Source organism: Nerophis ophidion, linkage group LG19 (assembly GCF_033978795.1).
Source record: "Nerophis ophidion isolate RoL-2023_Sa linkage group LG19, RoL_Noph_v1.0, whole genome shotgun sequence".
Classification (NCBI taxonomy): domain Eukaryota; kingdom Metazoa; phylum Chordata; class Actinopteri; order Syngnathiformes; family Syngnathidae; genus Nerophis; species Nerophis ophidion.
In genome coordinates, this window is record NC_084629.1 from 19,597,251 (window position 1) to 19,621,042 (window position 23,792).

Below are 23,792 nucleotides of genomic sequence, written 5' to 3' on the forward strand. Positions count from 1 at the left end.
ACAGTGCAATACGTTTTCATAACATGGTCACTACTGCCTACTTTGTCTTGTTATATTCTTATTTTACTGTTATATTGTTATTCCCATTGTTTTTATTCTTTTTGTAATATTTCTCTATTTTGTTTCCTTTTAAACCCCCATTATTTACTTTTTACTTTTTTCTTTAAATTGATCTCAACTCTGTACACTGCTGCTGGAATTTTAATTTTCCTGAAGGAACTCTCCTGAAGGAATCAATAAAGTACTATCTATCTATTTATCTATCTATCTATCTATCTATCTATCTAAAACAAGAATGGGAAAGAATTCCACTTTCAAAGTTTCAACAATTAGTTTCTTAAGTTCCCAAACATTTATTGAGTGTTGTTTAAAGAAAACGTGATGTAACATAGTGATGAACATGCCCTTTCCCAACTACTTTGGCACGTGTTGCAGCCATGAAATTGTTATGATTTGCAAGGGAGATGACGTCAGACTGACACCAGGGTGTAGTAATGTCCAAAGATTTATTATATATATATATATATATATATATATATATATATATATATATATATATATATATATATATATATATATAGTAAACATAAATACATATATATATAATAATTAACAATACTAACAAACTATCGAATGGTGTGTGACAAAATCCAAGAGTTTGTGTGTGACTGTGTGTGCAGATTAGCTGTTAAGTGTTACCGTAAATGTTGAATGAGGAGCAAAGGAACGAGGCAGTCCATAGGGCATGCAGCGGATGCGGGGTGAGAGAGAGGCGTCAGAGTCGTGGGGTGAGCGAGGAGTCGAGGAATGAGGGAGGCAGTCGAAATTCAGGGCAACTGAAGGTAAACAGGTACACCATGAAAAACTAAGTTCCCGCGCCGATCCTTGGGTTCACTCGTCCCTTTATTAAACTCTCCCTCATCAGTCACAGGTGTGCATAATTGACTGATTGTCTGCAAGCTTGAAGTTGCGTTGTGTGGATCCGCAGAGGAGGGAGACGCAGACTGCGCGTGCGCCGCAGCAGAAATTCAAAGTTAATTATTTGCAAAAAAAATATATAGTTAGAGTTTGAACATCAAATATCTTGTCTTTGTAGTGCATTCAATTGAATATGGGTTGAAAAGGATTTGCAAATCATTGTATTCCGTTTATATTTACATCTAACACAATTTCCCAACTCATATGGAAACGCGGTTTGTAGGTTCATATGTGAACGGTACCCATCAATTTTGCAGACAAGTACCGGTACAACAGAGTCAGAAGATTGTGAAGGATTATATTGCTTGTTGTTAAGTTGATTAATGGTTGAAGTACATTATTAACTAGAAAAGCACTCAGGAGAGCGCAATCCTCTGCCATGCTCTTTCTTTCTCTCAAAAAAAAGTGATTTTGGTCAGCTCCAAAATGTAATCACTTGTTCTTTTATCCCGTTCATGACATTTCCTGAAAATTCGTTGAAAATCCATACTAAATTTTGGGGTATCAATAACTGAATGAAAGAAACCGAGTGAACAGTCTTGTTTGTCCTCACGGGGCCGCTAGCAAACACACACATGCATGAACGTAATGTTATGTAGTAGGAGTGGTCTGAATCAGCCCAAAAATCTAATATTTAGTTTCTTGTCCAATGTCTGACATTTCCTGAAAATTTTAAGAAAATCCACTCATAACTCAAAAATGATATCGTTTTTGTAGTGTCCTTCTCCATCTCTATTGAACAATGGCGGCACTTTGCTTTCATTTGATCTGCTTTGCGGTAAAAACAGCTCTTCCCAAACAGGAGACTTAAACCACGAAAGAGGCTTCTTCAAGCGAGCTTCTGCCTGGCACTATCACTAGTATGACTCACGCGAACCAAAATTATTTGTTTAGCTAGTGAACGCTTCCTCTGGAAGTCAGTACTTCTTTGTACTGTACATGTACCGTTACACCCCTAATTACTAAAGCCTTTTGTGTGATTCCGTCTTTGTAATGTTTGTAGGAATGGATGGCCTGGAAAAAGAGAGACGTTTGGTAAAACAACTTTTATTGTTACATCAAGATCATACTATAAAGATGTCAGTAGTTTTTTTGTTGGCTTTTTAAAACTCTTACAGTAGAATTCCAGATTAAAATGTATGAATATTTTATTACAGCCATCAATATTGTCACATTATTGTTGAGATTTGGTGAAAATGTGCATTTTAACAGTAGAATAGAACAAAAATATCTCAATCGCTGCCAGTGGATTTGACCACAACCGTGTTTTGTTCAAGCAAAGGAATTCCGTAACACTTCAGAACGCAGATACGTTTATTGCCATTATTGGTATAAAACAGGTTAAGCTTTTTGTTTTCATGATTACTGTTCACTTATTTGTAGTGTTATGATCATACCTACCTTTGAAAGTAAACTAGGTAAGGGAAAGGTGAAAGGGTAAAGATAAAGCAAAGGTAAATGGATGCTGAAAGTGGTAATTAAAAGGTCAAAGGTAAATAGAAGGTAAAATGTGAAATATAGACGGTAAAATTAAGTTAATCAAAATGTAAGTAGTCATTAAAAGGTCAGAGGCAAATGAAAGATAAAATATGTATACAAAGTCAAATTAGGTTAAACAGAAGGTAAATAAAAGGTAAAAGAAGGCAACGAGGAGGCAATATAATTAAAAGGTAAAATGTATTTGGTAAACAAACTAAAAAAAGGTAAATAGTAGGTTAAAGTAGTAAATAGAAGATAAAAAGAAGTTAAATAGAAGTTATAAGAAGGAATATAGAAGGTGAAATTAAGTTAAGCAGAAAGTAACCAAAAGGTAGAATAAGGCAACCAGAGGCCATATAATTAAAAAGTAAAATTTGGTAAACATAAACTAAAAGAAGGTAAATTAGGTTAAAGTAGTAAATACAAGTTAAATAGAAGGTAAAATAAGGATTATAGAAGGTAAGCAACTATAAAACAAGGTAAAAAGAGGTAAATAAAAAGTAAAACAAGTTAACTGGAAAGTAAATAAGGTAAATCAAGAGTAAACAAATGGTATACCTGTAAAGAAGGTAAAACAATGTAAAAGACAGTTAATTAGAAGGTAAAATAAGTTAAAAGATAAAAGGAATATAGAAGGTAAAAGACGCTCAAATAAGGTAATGATGGTTATGGCAAGTACAAAAATCTTTATTTTAGCTATTTTTCCTAAAATAGGCATTGAGACTACAAAGTGTGTTTTATCTGATCACTCCATTATTCGAACTAACTAATCACTAGATTATGATCATACCTACCTATCAATGTTTGCATTTCAAAATATGGGAACTCTCTCCGGAAAATGGGTAGAAATATTGAAATGTAATTTGCATCTCAAATTGCCTTTAACCCCTTTTAAAAAAACTTTCAGCTTTCGACGAAGGAAATCCACTCCAACACATATGCATAGCAGTCAGCAAAGAGAAGTGAGGAACTGAGCAATATTGGGAAAATCTCATTTCTGGGCTCTTTCACTGCTATTAGTTGAGTCCTTTTTCAAGTTGGCTCATGACATTTATTCTTCGTTGTTACATAAAGTACAGTGGAACCTCAATGTACAAACTTATTTGGTTCTTAACTAGGGTTTGTAAATTAAAAAGTGTGTATAGTGATGCAAATTTTCCATAATCAATGTAAATGTAAATAATAGGTTTCAACCTCGATAAGTCTGCATTTAGGTGAAGATTTGTGCACTTTGAACACAATATGAAGTACTGCATACCAAACAAAATGTGATGATCAACTTTAATTTATTAACAAGCCAAAACAATAACTGGCTAAATTGTCCTGTATGCGCTGCTCTGCCAACACTGGCACACACACACGTCCCTTTTGGTGCCCTCACGAACAATCTAAAATCACAAAAATCCATTATTTAACAACCATATACATGACCTTGGTCTCAGTACTGCTGCATTTGTGGCAATTTCAAGGATTTTGTGCAATCAAAGTCAACATTTTCTGAACCGAATTATTGAGCGTAGAAAATTTAAGAAGGAAGAGGACAAGTATTTTGGCTCTGGCAGTTTTATGGGATATTTTTGCTTCAATGTCTGCTTGAAGAGCGTGTGTGAGCAAGCAGTCGGAGACAGTAGTGGTGAAACTTTCACGTGAGTTCCGAAAACATTTTTTTTTCCTCCTGTTAACTGCTTCGTTGTCAACTATTTATTTAATAATCATCTATTTTGGCGAATAATTATGACGCTTATTACTTTTTGCTGACATTCTGGTCTGATGAATGCAACCAGAGGGCGGGAGCGTTCACATAGAGGATGGATCGCATATATATGCGATTTATATCCACATACAGAAGAGGCCTGGGTCGGATACGGAAACATTTAGAATTGCTTTGTTCACACTGACATGAAACAATAATAAGACGTCAACATAAAAACTGTTTGGCAAAAAAAATTCCAGCACAAACGAATGGGACAAGTTTGGGGAGATTTTGACTTGGTAAGGAGCTGGTTATGAATAATTATACATTATTACCAAAAACTATAATCATTTTTTTTTAATCCGCATAAACAAATGGCAGTGTTATTTTAACATTTGCAATTATAAGGGGGACCAACCTCACACAGGCAAAGATAGTAAGTCTGCTATTTGTTAAAATATTTTACAAAGTTTGGATTTTTTGCAGAAATGCCTTCTCTGATGCTGAGAAAAACACAGGATTTCCTGTCAAACGGAAGGTTGACTGGTATGATTATTTGGAGTGTGAATCTTTGGACACCTAACCATTCGATCTGATTCCTGGCGTGACTATTCCATTCAGAATCGATTCCGATTCAACACGATTCTCGCAATGTATTAGTTGATATAATTACAATAAAACAGGTTACATGTTCCAAAACCTTCTTCTGGTTGCATGGAGATGGCCTAAAAATGTTTCTTATATAAATATATACATATGGAACCTTGATTGACAACATAAAAAAAGACTATTCCAAGGAGTACTGTACATCAATGGCGCTGACAAGTATGGAAGAATGAATAGACAGGCTTCTTACTACAGCAAGTTTTAATTGTGAAAAGACTGGATATTTCTGGGAAACAATGCCAGAGCATACTTATTCCACAGATAGGGAACATTTTCTCTCTGGCTGCAAGCACGGAAGGGGGTGGAGGCCCCCCAAGCTCCTCTTTGACGTTAATTTAAGTAGATTTGACCTTTTTTAAATACTTATTGTAGCATTATGGTTGTTAAAGGTTTTTAGGATTTCTGATGGGTTTGTCTGTGTGTGCAGCTTGGCAGGGCAGTGCATACATTACACTTCTGTTATTAAATAGAAAGTTCTTATGCTTGTTTGATTTACAGTACTCTATATAACCTAATATTGTGTTCAAAGTGCACCAAGCTACACTAAATAGGGACTTTTGGCCAGGCTGTAACCCATTATTCATATTTACATTGTTTATTATTGTCACGGCTGGTTATACCAGTCCGTGCCTTTATGTTGGGTTTTGTTGGTGTCCGTCTGTGTTTAGTACTTATTCCTGTCCTGCGCTCTTGTTTTGGTTACACTTCTTGTTGTGTTGGTGTTTTTTCATAACTACTTTAAACATGCCTTAGTTCAAGCACTTTTTCCTTCACCTTTTTTCTGTTTGTGATTAAGACTATTTAAGTAGAGTGTGAGCCACCATACTTTGTTGGGACTTTGTCTGGAATGGATATTTTTCATGTGGACGCTCTCTCCTCCTGTTGTGAGTTTTGCTTTATTCCAGCATTCTGTTTTGTTGTTATGCACCTGTCAGTTTTAGTTTCGTTTTTGCATAGCCCTCCATTTGCTTCGGTGCCTTCCCAGCAGCACTCATCTTTGTTTGTTTTGAGCATCAATAGATACTTTTACCTGCACGTTGCCTCCTCAGTCTTCTGTATCTTGGGAACACGCCACTAATTGCCGTCATGCGACCCGAGTGCCACATTATAAGGAACTCTGCTTCACTATATGTACTTTTCCATTTACAAACTCAGTTGAAGAACCATAACGTTTATAAACAGAGTTTCCACTATATACTAATAAAAATTGTGAATCGATCTAGAATCAAGATGAATAAGAATCGATTTTTTGTGCACTTTTAATGATTACGACGACCAGAGTTTTACCCTAGAGCAGAATATTTCTTACCTGGGAACAACAGGATTTTAACTGTCTTGAGATCAAATTAAGTTTTTGTGTTATTTGCAGTCAGTTGTTCTATTTATTCAAGTGTTAAGGGAGAAGCCCAAGCTCCAGCAGCCACATCAAGACAGCACATTCTCCTTGCGAGACAACTTCCAAGTAGCAAGACCTTCTTGCCCCGGGCAGTTCAATGTAAGATTACTAACGAAACACAAGCTCATTACATATGAGGAATTAACCCTTGTCACTGCTCACTCAGCCCTGCATAGAAACGCCTGCTTGGGATCCTGTGGGAGCCCTGGCTGGGTTACGTCTGGACTTGGAGCAGATGGATAGAGGCAATCAAAGGGCTCATCAATGTAGCCAGAAGTTGGCGACAGATGACAGGTGCCAGAGCATGCTGGTCAGTCAAAAGTTGGACCGCAACGTGTGCTCATTCGCTGAAACGTCTGTTACAGGGCTGAATGGGCGCCAGTGGGAACCCAGCTCCAGACCGAGATTCACAAATTGACAGGAGATGAAGTCAAGTACAGTGAGTGTCTGTCGCCACAACCTGAGCAGGACCACACCCTGATGTCCATTAAGGGTAGCAAAGAACCGTCAGCTGCTGGAGAGAATCCCTTGGAAGTTCCGGACGTGAACGATGATACTGCTGTCTCAAGCATTGAAAAACAATGCGGCATCATGAAGGATGATGACACCATCATCTGTGTGTTTAAAGATCAGAAGACCCAAATCAGTGAGGCTAGCTCGGGTCCACCTGAAACACTTGTAGCCACCTCCGCGGTGGATTCCGAGCTTATGAAATTAAGCACCGCCAACAAGTGGACTAGCAGTTTGCCTTGTGTAGCCTCCTGCGGTATCATGGTGGGCCCTCCATTCTCCAACCGTTCATCAGCCTTCACTCAAACTGAAGGTCAGGGTACGGCCGACAAGAACGTAATCACCGAGGTGCACATGTCTGACCTGGACTATATCGCTCAGGTGAGCTTGGAACCAGAGATCTATAAAGCTCTAATTAAAGGATTACGGTATATTGAAAAATAACCATTCTACGAGAGTCAAAGGGGTACAAAAGGGTCCCCGAGAACTACAATGTATACTCAGTAGCTTGTGCTAAAAATAACTTGGCAAAGAAAATTCATCCATCCATTTGCTCGTCCCTTTAGAGGTCGTGGGGGTGCTGTAGTCTAACCCAGCTGCACTCGGGCGGAATGCAGGGTACACACTAGACAAGTCGCCAACTCATTTCAGGGCCAACAGACAATGCACGTTTTAAAATTAAGTCCTTTTCAACTCTTATTTATTCCAACTAAGTTTTGAAATAAACATTCTGTTGCACAGTGTCATCTTCAAAGACAATAAAAAGACCCAAGAAGGTCCCAGGTCCTTCCAAGGGTTTAAGGCTTCCAAGGATGAATACAGCTTCCGTCAACCTAGTTTCTGCTGTTGTGTCCTTTGGCAAGACACGAGTCACACACTCTACCTTAGGCCAGAATGTGAAAGATAGCTTCTCAGTGTAATGCACTTTGAGCTACTAGAACATAAATTGCATTATAAATCTAATCCATTATTATTATTATTATTATCACTACCCAAATGTTATTTTTAATAATGTAAAATATTGTATGTTTATAAAAATCTATCATGCTCCTTTTTTTGAGACAAGACGCTCAAACCCTTGTTTTTCAATTTGTTGATGCCACCTCAGATCTGCCCCTTGCTAGATGAGGCCTGCATGTCCACATCTTCGTGACCAAACAGTCTTTGCTACATATACTAAAGGGGAACTGCACTTTGGGAATTTTGCCCATCTTTCACAATTCTTATGTATACACAATTTATGTTGGTTTATGCACTCTTAAGTAAATGCAAGCAAAAGTCAGCTTACAATGTAGTCAGCGGCAATCACTCTATTCTGCTTATAAAGCGCTTAAAAACACATCCAAACACAATGTTTTTTATGCACACTAAGTATATATGTAATGTAATTACATTCATAACATGTAATATATACTTGATGTAAGTATATATGTAATGTACTAACATTCATAATATGTAATATCAACATGATATAAGTATATGTAATGTACTAACATTCATGATGTTATATATATAAATGATGTAAGTATATATGTAATGTTGTAACATTCATTATATGTAATTTTACATGATGTAAGTATGTAATGTAGTAACATTCATAATATGTAATATTTACATAATGTAATTATATCTGTAATGTAGTAACATTCATGACATGTAATATTTACATGATGTATGTATATATGTAACGTAGTAACATTCATAATATGTACTTATTTTGCTAATTTTAAGCATTGGGGTAATTAATTTTAAAAACGCTTTAACGTTCGCTTTGAATACAACCCATGCAGGCTTCATGAGAGAAAAGCATAACACAACATCATGTAATGTACAATGTCTGCTCTCACTTGGATGCCTATTGTTAGGATGTTGATATATTCTTGTTTAAAAGAAGAATAACTCATAATGCTTGTGAAGACAAGTGGTGTGTAACAAAACTTTTTTTTTTTTTGCCATTTGACATTTGTCTGTCAGCTCTTAAATGTACCAACTTCTCAGTTTATGTCGACATCATTTTAATAACCAGATAAGAGGCATGATTTATAATCTACAATAAACCTTTCATGAGCGCCGAAGCGAGAAAGCAGCTCACCAGCTAATGTCAACACAACAGTTTAAGGATGTTACCTCGCTCTGATCAATGCACCGCTAAATGTCGGTCCTTAACTTGCTCAAAAAGTTTCATTAAGTCTTCTTATTCATATACTTTTTCAAATGTTGTAATCAGACCATATTTTCAGTATGTTAGATGGATTTTTTTACCTGACATGTTTCGACTGTCATCTGCATTCTTCTTCAGGAGGGTCACCTGACCACTGTGACGTGTTGCTTCTCAGCTGTTCTTATAGGCGTGGCTGACCAGGCAGACCTGTCATGTCATGTCTACCCCATTTGATGGTTAATGGAGGAGGGAGTCCCAGGTATGCGAGAGCATGAATGCTCCCTCATCCCAATTGATGATTTCTTTGGGCGGTTTCCTTAGTTCGATGGCCTCCTTAATCCATCGTTTGAATTTGTTACCTTCTGTCCTGATGATTTTGCCGTTGTCTTGGTCCATGATGTGGTTATTTATTTAGCCAGGATCTGATATGGCTGAATATCTTAAGATTTCCTGTTCGGATTTTTGTTTTTGGCTCTAGTTGTCTCTTTTTCGTATTCTTTCTGATGTTCTTTCTTCCTTGTGTTGAATGTCCTCCCTTTTTCTCACAAGAAGGTTTTTTTTTGCATGATTTGGTAAAAATTCCATCTAATATACTGAAAATATGGTCTGATTCATATAAAATTTTAAAAGTAGGTCCTTAAAGTTAAGGCTTTGAATAACAATAACGCTAATACTCAGGTCATGAAATGTACAGCATTTTGGATGGTTATTTATTGGGGTTTGTGTTTATCTTTGAAAATGACTTAATGACATGGCAGTAAGAATGCATTAAAAAAAAATTGTCTCATTAGGATTGTCAATGATTAGCATTATGTTCCTAATACAGTATTGTGGTACCTTATGGCCCTATTTAAACTTAGTTTTTTAACACTGAAATAATTGACATGATTTTTTATATTTCAGCAATTTAGCCAACTCCAGGCGGCCCCGGAAGGAAGACAACAAACTGATAAAAGGTGTGAAAAGGAAACTGATGAATTTGTTGAGTTTTATTTTGACACGGTTGTGACCATCCAGTCAGGATTACCGACCACGCGAACAGTGCAACTGTGTCCAACGCGCTCGCAGGGCGGAACTGAGCGTGCTGGCCCTGCAGTATCACTTGTGCCGAATGCAATGCTGGGCTCTCCGATTGCAGGATAACACCAATCAAATGTAAGATGGTTTCCTTCTGGATGACAGGATACATGTCATACATAACTTATGTTCTCCTCTTAGGGACACTGAACTTCCTGCCAGCATTGTGGCTGCTCTGCAAAAACTGGATTGTGACTACAATCAGATGCGAGAGAAGATCCTGGCAGGCGTTCATCTGGAGCATCTCAAACCTTTGTCCGCTGGCTGTGACAGGACTCCTTGCATCCCCGTAATGTCAACTTGTTGCTGAGTAGACAAAATGATGGGTCCCGTTCTAATGCTCTGTTACTGCTTTTTTAGATTGACCACGTCTTAGAGGCTGTGTCACAATGGTATGTTTGCACATGCTGCCATACAGTACTACTACAGTGGATCCTCCATTTACAAACTTCTTGAACGGGTTGAATCGGGAAAACTTTGTTTAGTGAAGCAACTGTCTCCATAAGAAACAATGGTAATATGAGTAATGAATAGTTAATGTTTTAGTGAAGGTTTGTACACGTTAAACACAATATTAAGTGCTATACAGTACTGTATATTAAGGTTGTATGGCATAGTACTGGTCTAGTTACTACACTATAAAGTACCGTTTCGCCATATTTTTTTTACAGGCACGACGGCGTGTCGTCGTCACGTCATAACATTGCTGGTTTTACGAGCAGAGGAGCATGTTCGGCAGCGCGGACATATGGAGTACTTTCAAGCAGACAGTGTGTAGACAGAAAAGGGAAAATGGACGCATTTTGGCTTAAAAACTAAAGATAAAGGCGAAGCTATAACATTGAAACGCCTTACAGAAGAGGTGCTCTAAGACATTGCTAGCTAGTTAGCGGCTAATATCCATCCACAATTGGCAGTGTTTTAGCTACTTCTAAATCATTAATCCTGGCCTCCATGTTGACAAACTACGTTTTTTACATGTATCACTGGAGGATGAGGAATAGCTAAACATGCTTCACTATAGGAGGATACAATAGCTCACCTGCCTCACAATGTAAACAAACGCCATGGGTGGATCTAGACCTGACATCCACTGTAATGATACCAAGTACAATAGTCTATCTAGTAGATACTGCTATGATAACATCAATATTTTTTAGGATCACAAAATCTTTCTTCCTTTTTTAAAAATTGACATTGTTTATAAACTCAGGACATATGTCCCTGGACACATGAGGACTTTGAATATGACCACTGTATGATCCTGTAACTACTTGGTATCTGATCGATACCTAAATTTGTGGTTTCACCCAAAACGAATGTAAAGTATCAAACAAAAGAATAAATGATTATTACATTTTAACAGAAGTGTAGATTGAACATGTTAAAAGGGAAAATAACCGGATATTAACATAACAGTAAATTAACAAGTAGATTAATAATATTTTTTTTACAGTTTGTCCCTCATAATGTTTACAAAATAATAGCATGATAAATGACACAGAATGCATCTTTTTCCAAAAAAGTCTGGTTTCCTCACAATTGAAACTTGCTGTAGTACGAAGTCTGCCTCGTCAATTCTCCGATACTTCTGGGCACCATTCTTCGTCTGTTGAGTTTTTGAGATTCGCATAGAGTTATCACAATGGACAAAACTTGTCAAAAGGCGAAAACAGGAAAAAAACACACGCTGAATAGGAAGTGATTAGTAGAGTACTGCAATATGCAGCGAGTGACGTGGAGGGCTCCGCCTCCTCACTAAAATCCCACGCCCTGCTTTTTGCTTGCAGGCCCAACACAAAATGGAATGTTGGTACACAAAGACACATTTGGCTCCGTCTGAAACAGTGGTTCTTAACTTTGTTGGAGGCACCGAACCCCACCAGTTTCATATGCGCATTCAACGAACCCTTTAGTGAAAAATATATATATATTTTTTTTTTCAAATTCAAGACAAAGTTGTGTGTCTTTGGTAACACTTTAGTATAGGGGAACATATTCTAAGTAACAAAGACTTAATTTAGAGTTATTTGGACACTAGGGGAACATATTCTAAGTAATAGAATATGTTGGTTATTTGGTTAGGGTCAGGGTTAGGGTTATAAGGCCATGCCTCATAAGGCATTAATTAGTACTTAATGACTAGTTAAGAACTAATATTTTACTAATTTGCATGTTAATAAGTAATTCATTAATGGTCAATATGTTCCCCACACTAAAGTGTTACCATATTTTTTTTACAAAATCAACCGTGCATGGACATCACCTTGTTCAAACAACAAAACTAAGACAGTGCATAAACTCACAACAAATTACACACTTGCAAATCAGTCAGCTGTTGCCGTATCTGTAATATGCCAACAGGGAGAAGTTTGTATTTACACAAAGAGTCGGGTGTGTTTTGATCTCCGCCGAACCCCTGAGGTCGACTCACCGAACCCCTAGGGTTCGATCGAACCCTGGTTAAGAACCACTGGTCTAAAAGTTTGCAAATAGTTTCGTGAATCGAGGTTCTCCTATACTACCTTTGCATGAATGTTACCTTTTTTTTTTAAATTGTTTGATTGAATTTGAAGGAGCTCCGAGGTTACGCAGAAAGCGAAAAGCCCAGACGAAGACAGCTGCAGACAGGTACACTGCCAGTTGCCTTGTTGAAATAGTTCAAACATCACTTGTGTGCTCCCCAGGGTGCTCCAAGAAGGACCAGTGTGGTCCACCAGATCCAAATGGTCTGTGCCAAGTCAAGGAGCCCTGTCACAATTGTCTCCAAGGACAACGGTACCACTTTTGTGCAAACACTCTTAGAGAAGAGAGTATTCAAACAACCGTGTCTCACGTTTGTTTGTGCCAACACAGGCGAGGCGTGGTATGATGCCGAGGAAGACTTCCATCCAACCTCGGCACCTGAGCTGTCAAAAGGTAAGACCTCTGTTCTACACCAGCAGTACCCGACCCTGACTTGGTGTTCACAGACCCAGGATTGGGCAAGGAAGCCATGAGGCCGTCTGAAGTGGGTGATTTTAACCTGACACAGGTGAATATTGTGCTGCCAGTGTATGGCCAGCATAGGGGGGTGTTGGCCTTAAATGAGGTCAAACATGTTCTCTGCAGGTGACCACGCGGCCTTCTGTCCAGACAAGCTTGGTGGTCAGCAGCACACCCACCCCAGGTGGAACCTTTGTGCCCCAGCGCTACGGGACCATGAACACGTTCGACACCCTGATGGCAGAGCTGACCCACTTCCACCCAGACGTGGGAAGGCAGAGGATTGTGGGGGCTCTGGAGGAGCTGTGGAACACGTACCAAAGTGCCCTCTGTCCCCTGCCCCTCAACATGATAAGACAGATGGCCTCCGACCTCCTGAGCAGGCCTGGTGTAGGAAAGATGCACTCTCAATGAGGAAGAGTAGCATGTTTTTTTTATTTGTGGAGGCAACTGTTTTTGTTTGTAGTTCGTTCTCCTGCAATTAAAATGACAATGAGGCAGGTCAGTCAATGTCTCAGTAAGAGTTGCCTTGTTTTACACCGTCTAATGAGGAAGTTATTTTGTTCATGCAACTGTTTTTGTTTTGGTTGTAGTTTGTTCTCCTGTAAATACAATGACAATGAAGCAGGTTAATGTCAGTTCAAGTTTGTTTGCAATTGAAACAGTTGAAGAAATGTGCAGCAGTTTCCAATAACGGGGAAAATAGAATTTTATGAATAAACAAACTTGAAAGCATTTAGTATATCTCTATGTGGAACTGAATTGTGGAATGTAATAAGGAACTTAATATTCAAATGTAATAAGGAACAGTACAAGAACATGGTGCTCACAAAGAACTACTGAAGCACGGTGACTGAAATTATTGGACTCTGTTCACTCCTTTAAACATTGAACAATTTGAGTGAAATTGTTACCATCCATCCGTCCATTTTCTACCGCTTATTCCCTTATGGGGTAGCTGAGATAGTCGCGGGCGCCTATCTCAGCTACAATCGGGCGGAAGGCGGGGTACACCCTGGACAAGTCGCCACCTCATCGCAGGGCCAACACAGATAGACAACATTCACACTCACATTCGCACACTAGGGCCAATTTAGTGTTGCCAGTCAACCTATTCCCAGATGCATGTCTTTGGAAGTGGGAGGAAACCCACGCGTTCACGGGGAGAACATGCAAACTCCACACAGAACGATCCCGAGCCTGGATTTGAACCCAGGACTGCAGGAACTTCGTATTGTGAGGCAGATGCACTAACCCCTCTGCCACCGTGAAGCCCTTGAAATTGTTACGTTGATGTTAAAACTCCAAAAACGTCATTTACATGGTTGTGGAAATGAAGAGTTAGGAATGGAGGCCTGTTTCCGCCACAAAAAAATACCCCAATAGTAGGTCATAATTATGAGACAAAAAGTCATGATTATAAAATTGTCAGTTATATGCTAAAAGCCAAAATTAAGTCCTAATTATGAGGTATAAACTGAAATTATGCAATAGTTATAAATATGAGTTTGACAATTATGAGACAAAAATGTTGAAAGTGAGATTAAGATGAAAAGAAATACAATTATGTATCAGTCACAAATATGGGATAAACAGTCATGAGAAGTCGAATTGTTACAAAAGTAATGAGAAATATGAGTCATAATTATGAGATAAGAATGTAGAAATTATGAAATAAATAATTGAATAAAAGTCGAAATTATGAGATGAACCATAATTATAAGATACAATTTGAAATGATGCCATAGTTATAAATATGAGATAGTCCCAATCATGAGATGAATCAAAATTGTTAGATTCACATCGAAATTTTGAGGAAAAAACTCATGAAATGAATCAAATTTTTGAGTCATAATTATGACATAAATCGAAATTATGAGATAAGCATGTAGAAATTATGAAGTAAATCATAATTTAAAAAAAAAAATTATGAAATAAACCATAATTATGAGATTATCAGTAATGAGGTAAAATGTCAAAATTGTGATTTAGTCATGAGATTTCAAAAATTGCAATTATGCGATAAATATGAGATAAAGTCAATCACGTGATAAATTTAAGTTATGAGGAAAAGTCTACATTTTTCAGAAAAGTCATGAGAAAGTCATAACCATGGGATAAAAATGTAAAATTATGAGACAGTCATAATTATGGGATACAACACCCGAAATGTTTAGATAAAATGTTGAGAGATAAAGTCGAAATTATTAAATCATAATTTAAAATCAAAATTAAGAATAAGAACGGAGAAATTTTGCGATGAACCATAATTATGAGATAACGTCATGAGAAAGTCTAAATTATGAGATAAAAAGTTGAAGCTATGCAATAGTTGTAAATATGAGAAAGTCACAATCATCAGTAAAATCAAAATTATTAGATTAAAAAGTCAACATTTTCAGGAGAAACTCATTGAACGAATCACATCTTGAGAAAATCTTAATTATGTGATTAAAAAATCAAAATTATGAGAATGTCGTGAGATAATGTTGAGATTATGAAATAAATCAAAATTAGATAGGCGGCACCCGTCAGGGATGTCCACTTAGCCCTCTTCTTTTTGCCATAGCTATTGAGCCGCTAGCCATAGCAATAAGAAATAACCAGTCTATACATGGCATTACAAGGTTCGGCACACAGCATAAGTTGTCATTATATGCTGATGATCTGTTATTATGTGTGTCCAAAGCTGAGACTACTATTCCCCTTATTCAGGGCCTCCTCGCGAAATTTGGAGAAATCTCAGGATATAAACTGAACCCACAGAAGAGTGAAATACTGCCACTGAATATGACCACCACAACACTACAAAATACCACAGTACCCTTTAAATTGGCCCTTAACAGCATTGTCTACCTTGGGATCACTGTAACAAGGAATGTTTGTGACCTCTTTAAAAATAACTTTAATACACTAAAACACAACGTTCAACAGGACTTAAACAGCTGGTCATTTCTTCCACTCTCGCTGGTAGGGAGAGTGAATGTAGTCAAAATGGTGGTGTTTATATCTCTTTCAGAACCTCCCTGTATTCATTTCCAATGCTTATTTTAAAAAGCTAGACTCAATGATATCATCTTTTATCTGGAACAACAAGAAACCCCGTTTACGTAAAGAACACTTGCAGAAGCTAAAGCAGGATGGTGGCCTTGCACTCCCAAATTTTCGGAAATATTACCGGGCAACTAATCTTTGTGTTCTATCCTTTTGGTCACATCATCACTCGGATTCTAGCGTACCAGCGTGGGTGGAAATGGAGAAACTTTCATGTAGCCCCTCGTCCCTGTCTGCTTTAATTGGTGCGGCAATTCCACTTCCTCCAAACACAAAACTCAATAATCCTATCGTTCATAGCTCCATTAAAATATACACACAATTTAGAAAACATTTTGGACTCCCAAGTTATGAGTCTCCCCAGCCCAATAGCATCAAACACATTCTTTCCTCCATCATTGCTGGGTGCTACATTTAGGGTGTGGGAAAGGCAGGGGCTGAAAACGTTCCAAGATCTTTATATTGGAAATGTTTTTGCTTCTTTTAAACAATTATCTGTTAAATATAAATTACCACCCTCTCATTTGTTCAGATACTTAGAAGTAAGGCACTTTGTGTCTGCCTCCATCCCGGGGTCCCCTGCCAAACCTCCTGATAATGTCATAGACGAGGTAATATCTTTTAACCCAACCAAAAAAAAAGCCATTTCTGTAATGTTACGCTTGATATCTGGTTTGGGCTCTCCCTTCAAAGAGGTTTGGGAACATGATCTCAAAGTTCGTATTGCTGAAGCAGAATGGACTAAAGTTCTAAAACTAATTAATTCATCCTCCATGTGTGCGAGGCACGCTCTAATTCAGTTTAAAGTGGTACACAGAGCTCATATTTCTAAATCTAAGCTTTCCAAAATGTACCCTGATATTGATCCAACATGTGATAAATGTAAAGCCGATGAAGCCACTTTAATACACATGCTGTGGACCTGTCCCAAAATAAAGAAATATTGGGAAGGTATATGTGAAGCACTCTCTTGTGTACTCGGGGTTAACATTACATTGAATCCTCTTTTGCTGCTTTTTGGGGTCACTGGGGATGGGTCAGGATTACCTGTCGGTGGTCAAAGGCTCATTGCCTTTTCAACCTTATTAGCGCGCCGCTTGATCCTCTTGAAATGGAAGGAAGCTGCCCCACAGTTTCACACTGGGTAAAAGACGTTTTATATCATCTCAAACTACAGAAAATTAGACTTGTGATGAGGGGTTCTGAAAGGAAGTTTTATCGGGCGTGGAGATGTTTTCTGACCTTTTTTGACCAACCATCAACAAAGATACAACAGTGATTTTTATTTTTTTAACAGTATTCTGGTTGGTTTACATACTGAAAGTCTACGTACAGTATATTTATGTTTTATGTCATTACTGTATAAGTGACAGTCTAAGCAAGGTTTATTTTTTATTTTTATTTTTTTTATATTTTTGTTTTTTTTGTGTTCCTTTCTGGGGTGGATGTTTGTTCTTTCTCTTCTATGCATAAGTATTGTTATTTCTATCCATCCATCCATTTTCTACCGCTTATTCCCTTTTTGGGGTTGCGGGAAGCGCTGGCGCCTATCTCAGCTACAATCGGGCGGAAGGTGGGGTACACCCTGGACAAGTCGCCACCTCATCGCAGGGCCAACACAGATAGACAGACAACAGTCACACTCACATTCACACACTAGGGCCAATTTAGTGTTGCCAATCAACCTATCCCCAGGTGCATGTCTTTGGAAGTGGGAGGAAGCCGGAGTACCCGGAGGGAACCCACGCATTCACGGGGAGAACATGCAAACTCCACACAGAAAGATCCCGAGCCTTGATTTGAACCCAGGACTGCAGGAACTTCGTATTGTGAGGCAGACGCACTAACCCCTCTTCCACCGTGAAGCCTATTGTTATTTCTATTTTAGCTTTATTTGATTTGATTTAATTTTCCTTTTTGAAAAAAAAAAAAAGTTTATTGCTGTTTTTCTGTTCTGGTCATCTCTGTTTAAACATTAATAAAAAAATCAAACACCAAAATTAGATAGGTACCAGCGCCCCGCCGCGACCCCAAAGGGAATAAGCAGTAGGAAATGAATGGATAAGATGTAGTACGCATTTTTAGATAAAATGTCGAAATTATAATTATGAGATGAAACATTTTAAATATGCTTTATTCATAAATATGAGATAAGTCGACATTGTGGGAAAAAGACATGAGACAAGTTGAACTTATGAGATAATGTCGAAATTATGAGATAAGCCATAATAATTGTATACAAAACAGTTGAGACAATTACAATTGGGATGCCCATTAGAATACTTTCATTAATGGCGGACAATGTTTCATAGTATAGTACATGGGTCACCAACGCGGTGCCCGCGGGCACCAGGTAGCCTGTAAGGACCAGATGAGTCACCCGCTGGCCTGTTCTAAAAATAGCTGAAATAGCAGCACTTACCAGTGAGATGCCTCTATTTTTTAAATGTTATTTATTTACTAGCAAGCTGGTCTCGCTTTGCTCAACATTTTTAATTCTAAGAGGGACAAAAGTCAAATAGAATTTGAAAATCCCCAAAAATATTTTGAACACTTGGTCTTCACTTGTTTAAATAAATTCATTATTTTTTTTACTTTGCTTCTTAGCAAAAAGTACAACCTTAAAAATGATTTTAGGATTTTTAAACACATATACCTTTTTACCTTTTAAATTCCTTCCTCTTCTTTCCTGACAATTCAAATCAATGTTCAAGTAATTTTTTTTATTGTAAAGAATAATAAATACATTCTGATTTGATTCTTCATTTAAGCTTCCGTTTTTTCGACGAAGAATATTTGTGAAATATTTCTTCAAACTTACTATGATAAAAATAAAAATAAAATATTCTGGCAAATCTATAAAAAACTGTAGAATCACATTTAAATCTTATTTCAAAGTCTTTTGAATTTATTTTAAATTTTTTGTTCTGGAAAATCTAGAAGAAATAATGATTTGTCTTTGTTAGAAATATAGCTTGGTCCAATTTGTTATATATTCTAACAAAGTGCAGATTGGATTTTAACCTATTTAAAACATGTCGTCAAAATTCTAAAAAACCATAAACCTTCCGTAAAAGGGAAAAAAATGTACGGCAGAATGACAGACAGAAATACCATTTATATATATATATATATATATATATATATATATATATATATATATATATATATATATATGTACGGCAGAATGACAGACAGACATACCATTTATATATATATATATATAGATTTATTTATTAAAGGTAAATTGAGCAAATTGGCTATTTCTGGCAATTTATTTAAGTGTGTATCAAACTGGGAGCCCTTCGCCTTAATCAGTACCCAAGAAGTAGCTCTTGGTTTCAAAAAGGTTGGTGACCCCTGGTTTGGAAAGTACAGAAAAAAACTGAACATAGAAAGCGACGTCATTGCTGATTTTACGTGAGAAGTCGCGCATGCGTAGACAGAACACTTTCATCTTTGGACAACACGATTTTGATCCCTTTTAAGATTTAATTTTATTATTACTATTATCTTCAGCTCTCACTGGATCGGTTCGCAGCCGAGTGTGAAGCGACCGGAATGAGAATCAGCACCTCCAAGTCCGAGTCCATGGTTCTCGCCCGGAAAAGGGTGGAGTGCCATCTCCGGGTTGGGGAGGACACCCTGCCCCAAGTGGAGGAGTTCAAGTACCTAGGAGTCTTGTTCACGAGTGAGGGAAGAGTGGAACGTGAGATGGACAGGCGGATCGGTGCGGCGTCTTCAGTAATGCGGACGTTGTACCGATCTGTTGTGGTGAAGAAGGAGCTGAGCCGGAAGGCAAAGCTCTCAATTTACCGGTCGATCTACATTCCCATCCTCACCTATGGTCATGAGCTTTGGGCCATGACCGAAAGGATAAGATCACAGGTACAAGTGGCCGAAATGAGTTTCCTCCTCCGGGTGGCGGGGCTCTCCCTTAGAGATAGGGCAGGAGTCGGGAACCCTTTTGGCTGAGTGAGCCAAAAAGCCAAATATTTCAAAAAGTATTTCCGTAAGAGCCAAATAATAATTTTCTTAACACCGAAGACTAAACGTGTGCATTTTTAAGTAAGACCAACATTTCTAGGGTATAAGAGGTCTCTTATTCTTTGTAATAACATTGTTATTCTGAAGCTAACTGTGGAGGGGGCGTGGCCTGCGGGCCTGCAGCGAACTGGGGTGTGCCAGGACAGGCCTCGAAATCAGCGACAGGTTCATAGATGGTCCACCGGAACCTTGATATCTAATCACCTCTCGCTCTGTTATAAGCAGCAGCCAGTAGGAGAGACGGAGTTGGGGCTGGAGCCAGAGCGCGAGCGAGGACGAAAGACAAAAATATAAATGCTGTACACCAACTGAGAGACTTATTGAAAAATAAAACAATATTGTAACCCTGAAACAGGCTTTCATTTCTGGTGCTTGGTGGTCTGAAGAACCCCCTGAGGGGCAAGCCTCACACTAACCAATAATAAATAAATAACTTTTTACCATTACGCAACTTTTTGAACAGGTGCGGTAGAAAACGGATGGATGGAATAAAAATGCATGAGAATGTTTTATATTTTGAATGTTATTTTTAACACTGTGATTACAAGTGGAATCATTCATTACTTATCATGTTAAGCAATGTCAGCTCAGATTTATCCGAGAGCCAGATGCAGTCATCAAAAGAGCCACATCTGGCTCGCGAGCCATAGGTTCCCTACCTCTGAGATAGGGTTAGAAGCTCTGACATCCGAGAGGAGCTCAAAGTAAAGCCGCTGCTCCTCCACATCGAGAGGAGCCAGATGAGGTGGCTTGGGCATCTGGTCGGGATGCCACCCGAACGCCTCTACGGAGGTGTTTAGGGCACGTCCAACCGGTAGGAGGCCACGGGGAAGACCCAGGACACGTTGGGAAGACTATGTCTCCCGGCTGGCCTGGGAACGCCCCAGGACCCCCCGGGAAGAGTTAGACGAAGTGGCTGGGTAGAGGGAAGTTTGGGCTTCCCTGCTTAGGCTGCTGCCCCCGCGACCCGACCTGGGATAAGCGGAAGAAGATGGATGGATGGATGGATATTACTAGTATTTTTTATTGCTATTGAACATTATTACTCACGTTTAAGGCATGACAATTAAGCTTTTCGAACCCATCTTGTGGTTCGCGTTTACGCTTGGATTGAGTCCACCACCAGGGGTCAGCATCGTGCCGCTGGCCGAGCGCAACAGCTTGTGGGGGCGGAGCCTCTGAACTGCGACAATGAGCCAAAATAGCGAGGACGGTTGAGTTTGGAAGAGTTTAGGATTTTCCTGCTCTGTATCTCCTTCTCTTCTTCCCAGCGTGTAAGCCAACCAACGACTGCTGAGGCCGAACGTCGAGTCCACGCAGCGGGTCGTCTTCTGCCGGCATGGCTGAAGCAGAAGCACCGACGAGCGGATTAAACAATGGCAACCTGTCGCTGACGTGCACGGCTCGTCGACCGTGGAGCAGCTGGACCGGAGCCAGTTGCGATGGTTGAGTGAGAGACGAGAGAGACTTTTTAGCCGCCAAAATAGTTCTGCGAGGAGCATTGTACTGTCAACAGGCGAGAGACGCCATGTGCAGCCCGGCTACACGCATGTGGAGAGCCGCTGTGTGCTGCTGGATGTTAACATTCCTGCACACCTCCTCAGGTAACAACACCACACACCTGCGCAGGTAACAACAGTCAACACACCTCCATAGGTAAGAAAACCACACACCTGCGCAGGTAACTACAGTCAACACACCTCTACAGGAACAATACCTTGCTGCACCCAATATCTGTTTGGACTACAAACACTCCTCTTGCACACTTACATATTGTGGTATAAAACTACTAATAATGTAAGCCTACTTGCTGTAAAGTGTATTTTTAAAAATGAGTAGTGTGTGAATGTGAGTGTGAATGTTGTCTGTCTATCTGTGTTGGCCCTGCGATGAGCAGTCGACTTGTCCAGGGTGTACACCGCCTTCCTCCCGATTGTAACTGAGATAGGCACCAGCGACCCCAAAAGGGAATAAGCGGTAGGAAAATGGATAGATGGAGTAGTGTGTGAATGTTGTCTGTCTACCTGTGTTGGCCCTGCAATGAGGTGGCGACTTGTCCAGGGTGTACATCGCCTTCCGGCTGATTGTAGCTGAGATAGGCGCCAGCGCTCCCCATTACCCCAAAAGGGAATAAGCAGTAGTAAATGGATGGATGGGGTAGTGTGTGAATGTTGTCTGTCTATCTGTGTTGGCCCTGCGATGAGGAGGTGACTTGTCAAGGGTGTACAATCCTGCCCGATTGTAGCTGAGATAGGCACCAGTGCCCCCCGCAAACCCAAAAAGGAATAAGCGGTAGAAATGGATGGATGGAGTAGTGTGTGAATGTGAGTGTGAATGTTGTCTGTCTATCTGTGTTGGCCCTGCGATGAGTGGGCGACTTGTCCAGGGTGTACACTGCCTTCCACCCGATTGTAGCTGAGATAGGCGCCTGCGACCCCAAAAGGGAATAAGCGGTAGTAAATGGATGGATGGAGTAGTGTGTGAATGTCAGTGTGAATGTTGTCCGTCTATCTGTGTTGGCCCTGCGATGAGGGCGACTTGTCCAGGGTGTACACCGCCTTCCGCCCGATTGTAGCTGAGATAGGCGGCAGCGCCCCCCGCTACCCCAAAAGGGAATAAGTGGTAGAATGGATGGATGGCAGTGTTTCCCACAGGTCAGGAATCTATTTGTGGTGGTGTGGTCGGGCGGCGGGGGTGGGGGGGGGGGGGGGGGTAATGGGTGTCAGCGGTGGCGGCGGCGATGACCAAGAAGAACGCGGAGTTGGAATATAATTACAAGTCTTTATGTACATATTTAAATACATATTTATATAATATTTACATATGTATATAATATTTAACTACAAGCTCCATTCACAGACAGAGTCCCACTGCTTTTATGAGCGGTCGAGCGAGTCAAAAGCCGAGAAGAAAAAAAAAAACAATTTTTCATTTTTTTAAAACTTTTTTTTGTGGCGGCCGTAATTCTTTCGTGGTGGGCTGCCACAAATAAATGAATGTGTAGGAAACCCTGGATGGAGTAGTGTGTGAATGTGAGTGTGAATGTTGTTTGTCTATCTGTGTTGGCCCTGCGATAAGGTGGCGACTTGTCCAGGATGTACCCTGCCTTCCGCCCGATTGTAGCTGAGATAGGCACCAGTGCCCCCCGCAACCCCAAAGGGTAATAAGCGGTAGGAAATTGATGGATTGTAGACAACAATGTACCCCACAATGCAAGTTTAATAAATGTAATTTGTAGTGGAAAAGGTTCTCCGTATGACACAGAAACATATTGCAAACTACAACCACATAAGTAACTATTTAGTTAAATCCATACAAAAGTGGCTGCTGTTGTAATTCCAAATGCACAGTTTTTATCCCAGTTCTTGAATTGGTTGCCATTGTGTTACTGTATGCATAAACATGCATACAGTAAGTATGCATGTTTATGCATAAACATGCATACAGTAAGTACCTTTCTGCACAAGCAATGGAAAGTCATGTATTTTGTACATAACTGCACTTTTTTGAGAATGTTGTCTATCATTCACAATTCCTTTGTAAGACAAGAACGCAGATGTTTTTCTCTTAATGAATTCTGACTCTTAAATGCCTACTGAAATGAGATTTTCTTGATTAAACGGGGATAGCAGGTCCATTCTTTGTGTCATACTTGATCATTTCGCAATATTGCAATATATTTGCTGAAAGAATTTAGTAGAGAACATCGATGATGAATGTCGCAACTTTTGGTCGTTAATAAAAAA

The 23,792-nt window shown here is 39.2% G+C and overlaps 2 protein-coding genes and 1 long non-coding RNA gene across 10 annotated transcripts in view; 2 read left to right on the forward strand and 1 right to left on the reverse strand.

Annotated features, from left to right (window-relative positions):
• Positions 1 to 13,680, forward strand: part of LOC133538130 (RNA-binding protein 44-like) — a 38,036-nt gene extending 24,356 nt beyond the window's left edge. For 5 of the 7 annotated variants that reach the window (XM_061879466.1, XM_061879465.1, XM_061879471.1 and 2 more), the window contains 12 exons: positions 1,982 to 2,013; positions 6,208 to 6,311; positions 6,379 to 6,506; positions 6,578 to 7,103; positions 9,787 to 9,839; positions 9,901 to 10,038; positions 10,102 to 10,249; positions 10,321 to 10,352; positions 12,537 to 12,591; positions 12,648 to 12,738; positions 12,817 to 12,879; positions 13,072 to 13,680. In XM_061879466.1, coding sequence (XP_061735450.1) covers positions 1,982 to 2,013; positions 6,208 to 6,311; positions 6,379 to 6,506; positions 6,578 to 7,103; positions 9,787 to 9,839; positions 9,901 to 10,038; positions 10,102 to 10,249; positions 10,321 to 10,352; positions 12,537 to 12,591; positions 12,648 to 12,738; positions 12,817 to 12,879; positions 13,072 to 13,430 — 1,729 coding nt within the window. In that variant the 3' untranslated portion in view covers positions 13,431 to 13,680. Of the gene's footprint in view, positions 1 to 1,981; positions 2,014 to 6,207; positions 6,312 to 6,378; positions 6,507 to 6,577; positions 7,104 to 9,786; positions 9,840 to 9,900; positions 10,039 to 10,101; positions 10,250 to 10,320; positions 10,353 to 12,536; positions 12,592 to 12,647; positions 12,739 to 12,816; positions 12,880 to 12,932; positions 12,995 to 13,071 lie in introns of all 7 variants that reach the window. The other 2 variants (XM_061879468.1, XM_061879469.1) reach the window with 2 other exon arrangements.
• LOC133538131 (uncharacterized) lies at positions 13,126 to 21,727 on the reverse strand. The gene is made up of 3 exons (XR_009802935.1): positions 21,097 to 21,727; positions 20,706 to 21,018; positions 13,126 to 13,547 (listed from the first exon to the last, which is right to left on the reverse strand). It is a non-coding gene; the product is annotated as an uncharacterized LOC133538131 (long non-coding RNA).
• The window catches only part of LOC133538129 (integrin beta-5-like), a 77,301-nt gene continuing 74,757 nt past the window's right edge, over positions 21,249 to 23,792 (forward strand). Inside the window, exon 1 of one of the 2 annotated variants that reach the window (XM_061879463.1) lies at positions 21,249 to 21,650. In XM_061879463.1, the coding sequence (XP_061735447.1) occupies positions 21,575 to 21,650 (76 nt within the window). In that variant the 5' untranslated portion in view covers positions 21,249 to 21,574. The other variant, XM_061879464.1, reaches the window with a different exon arrangement.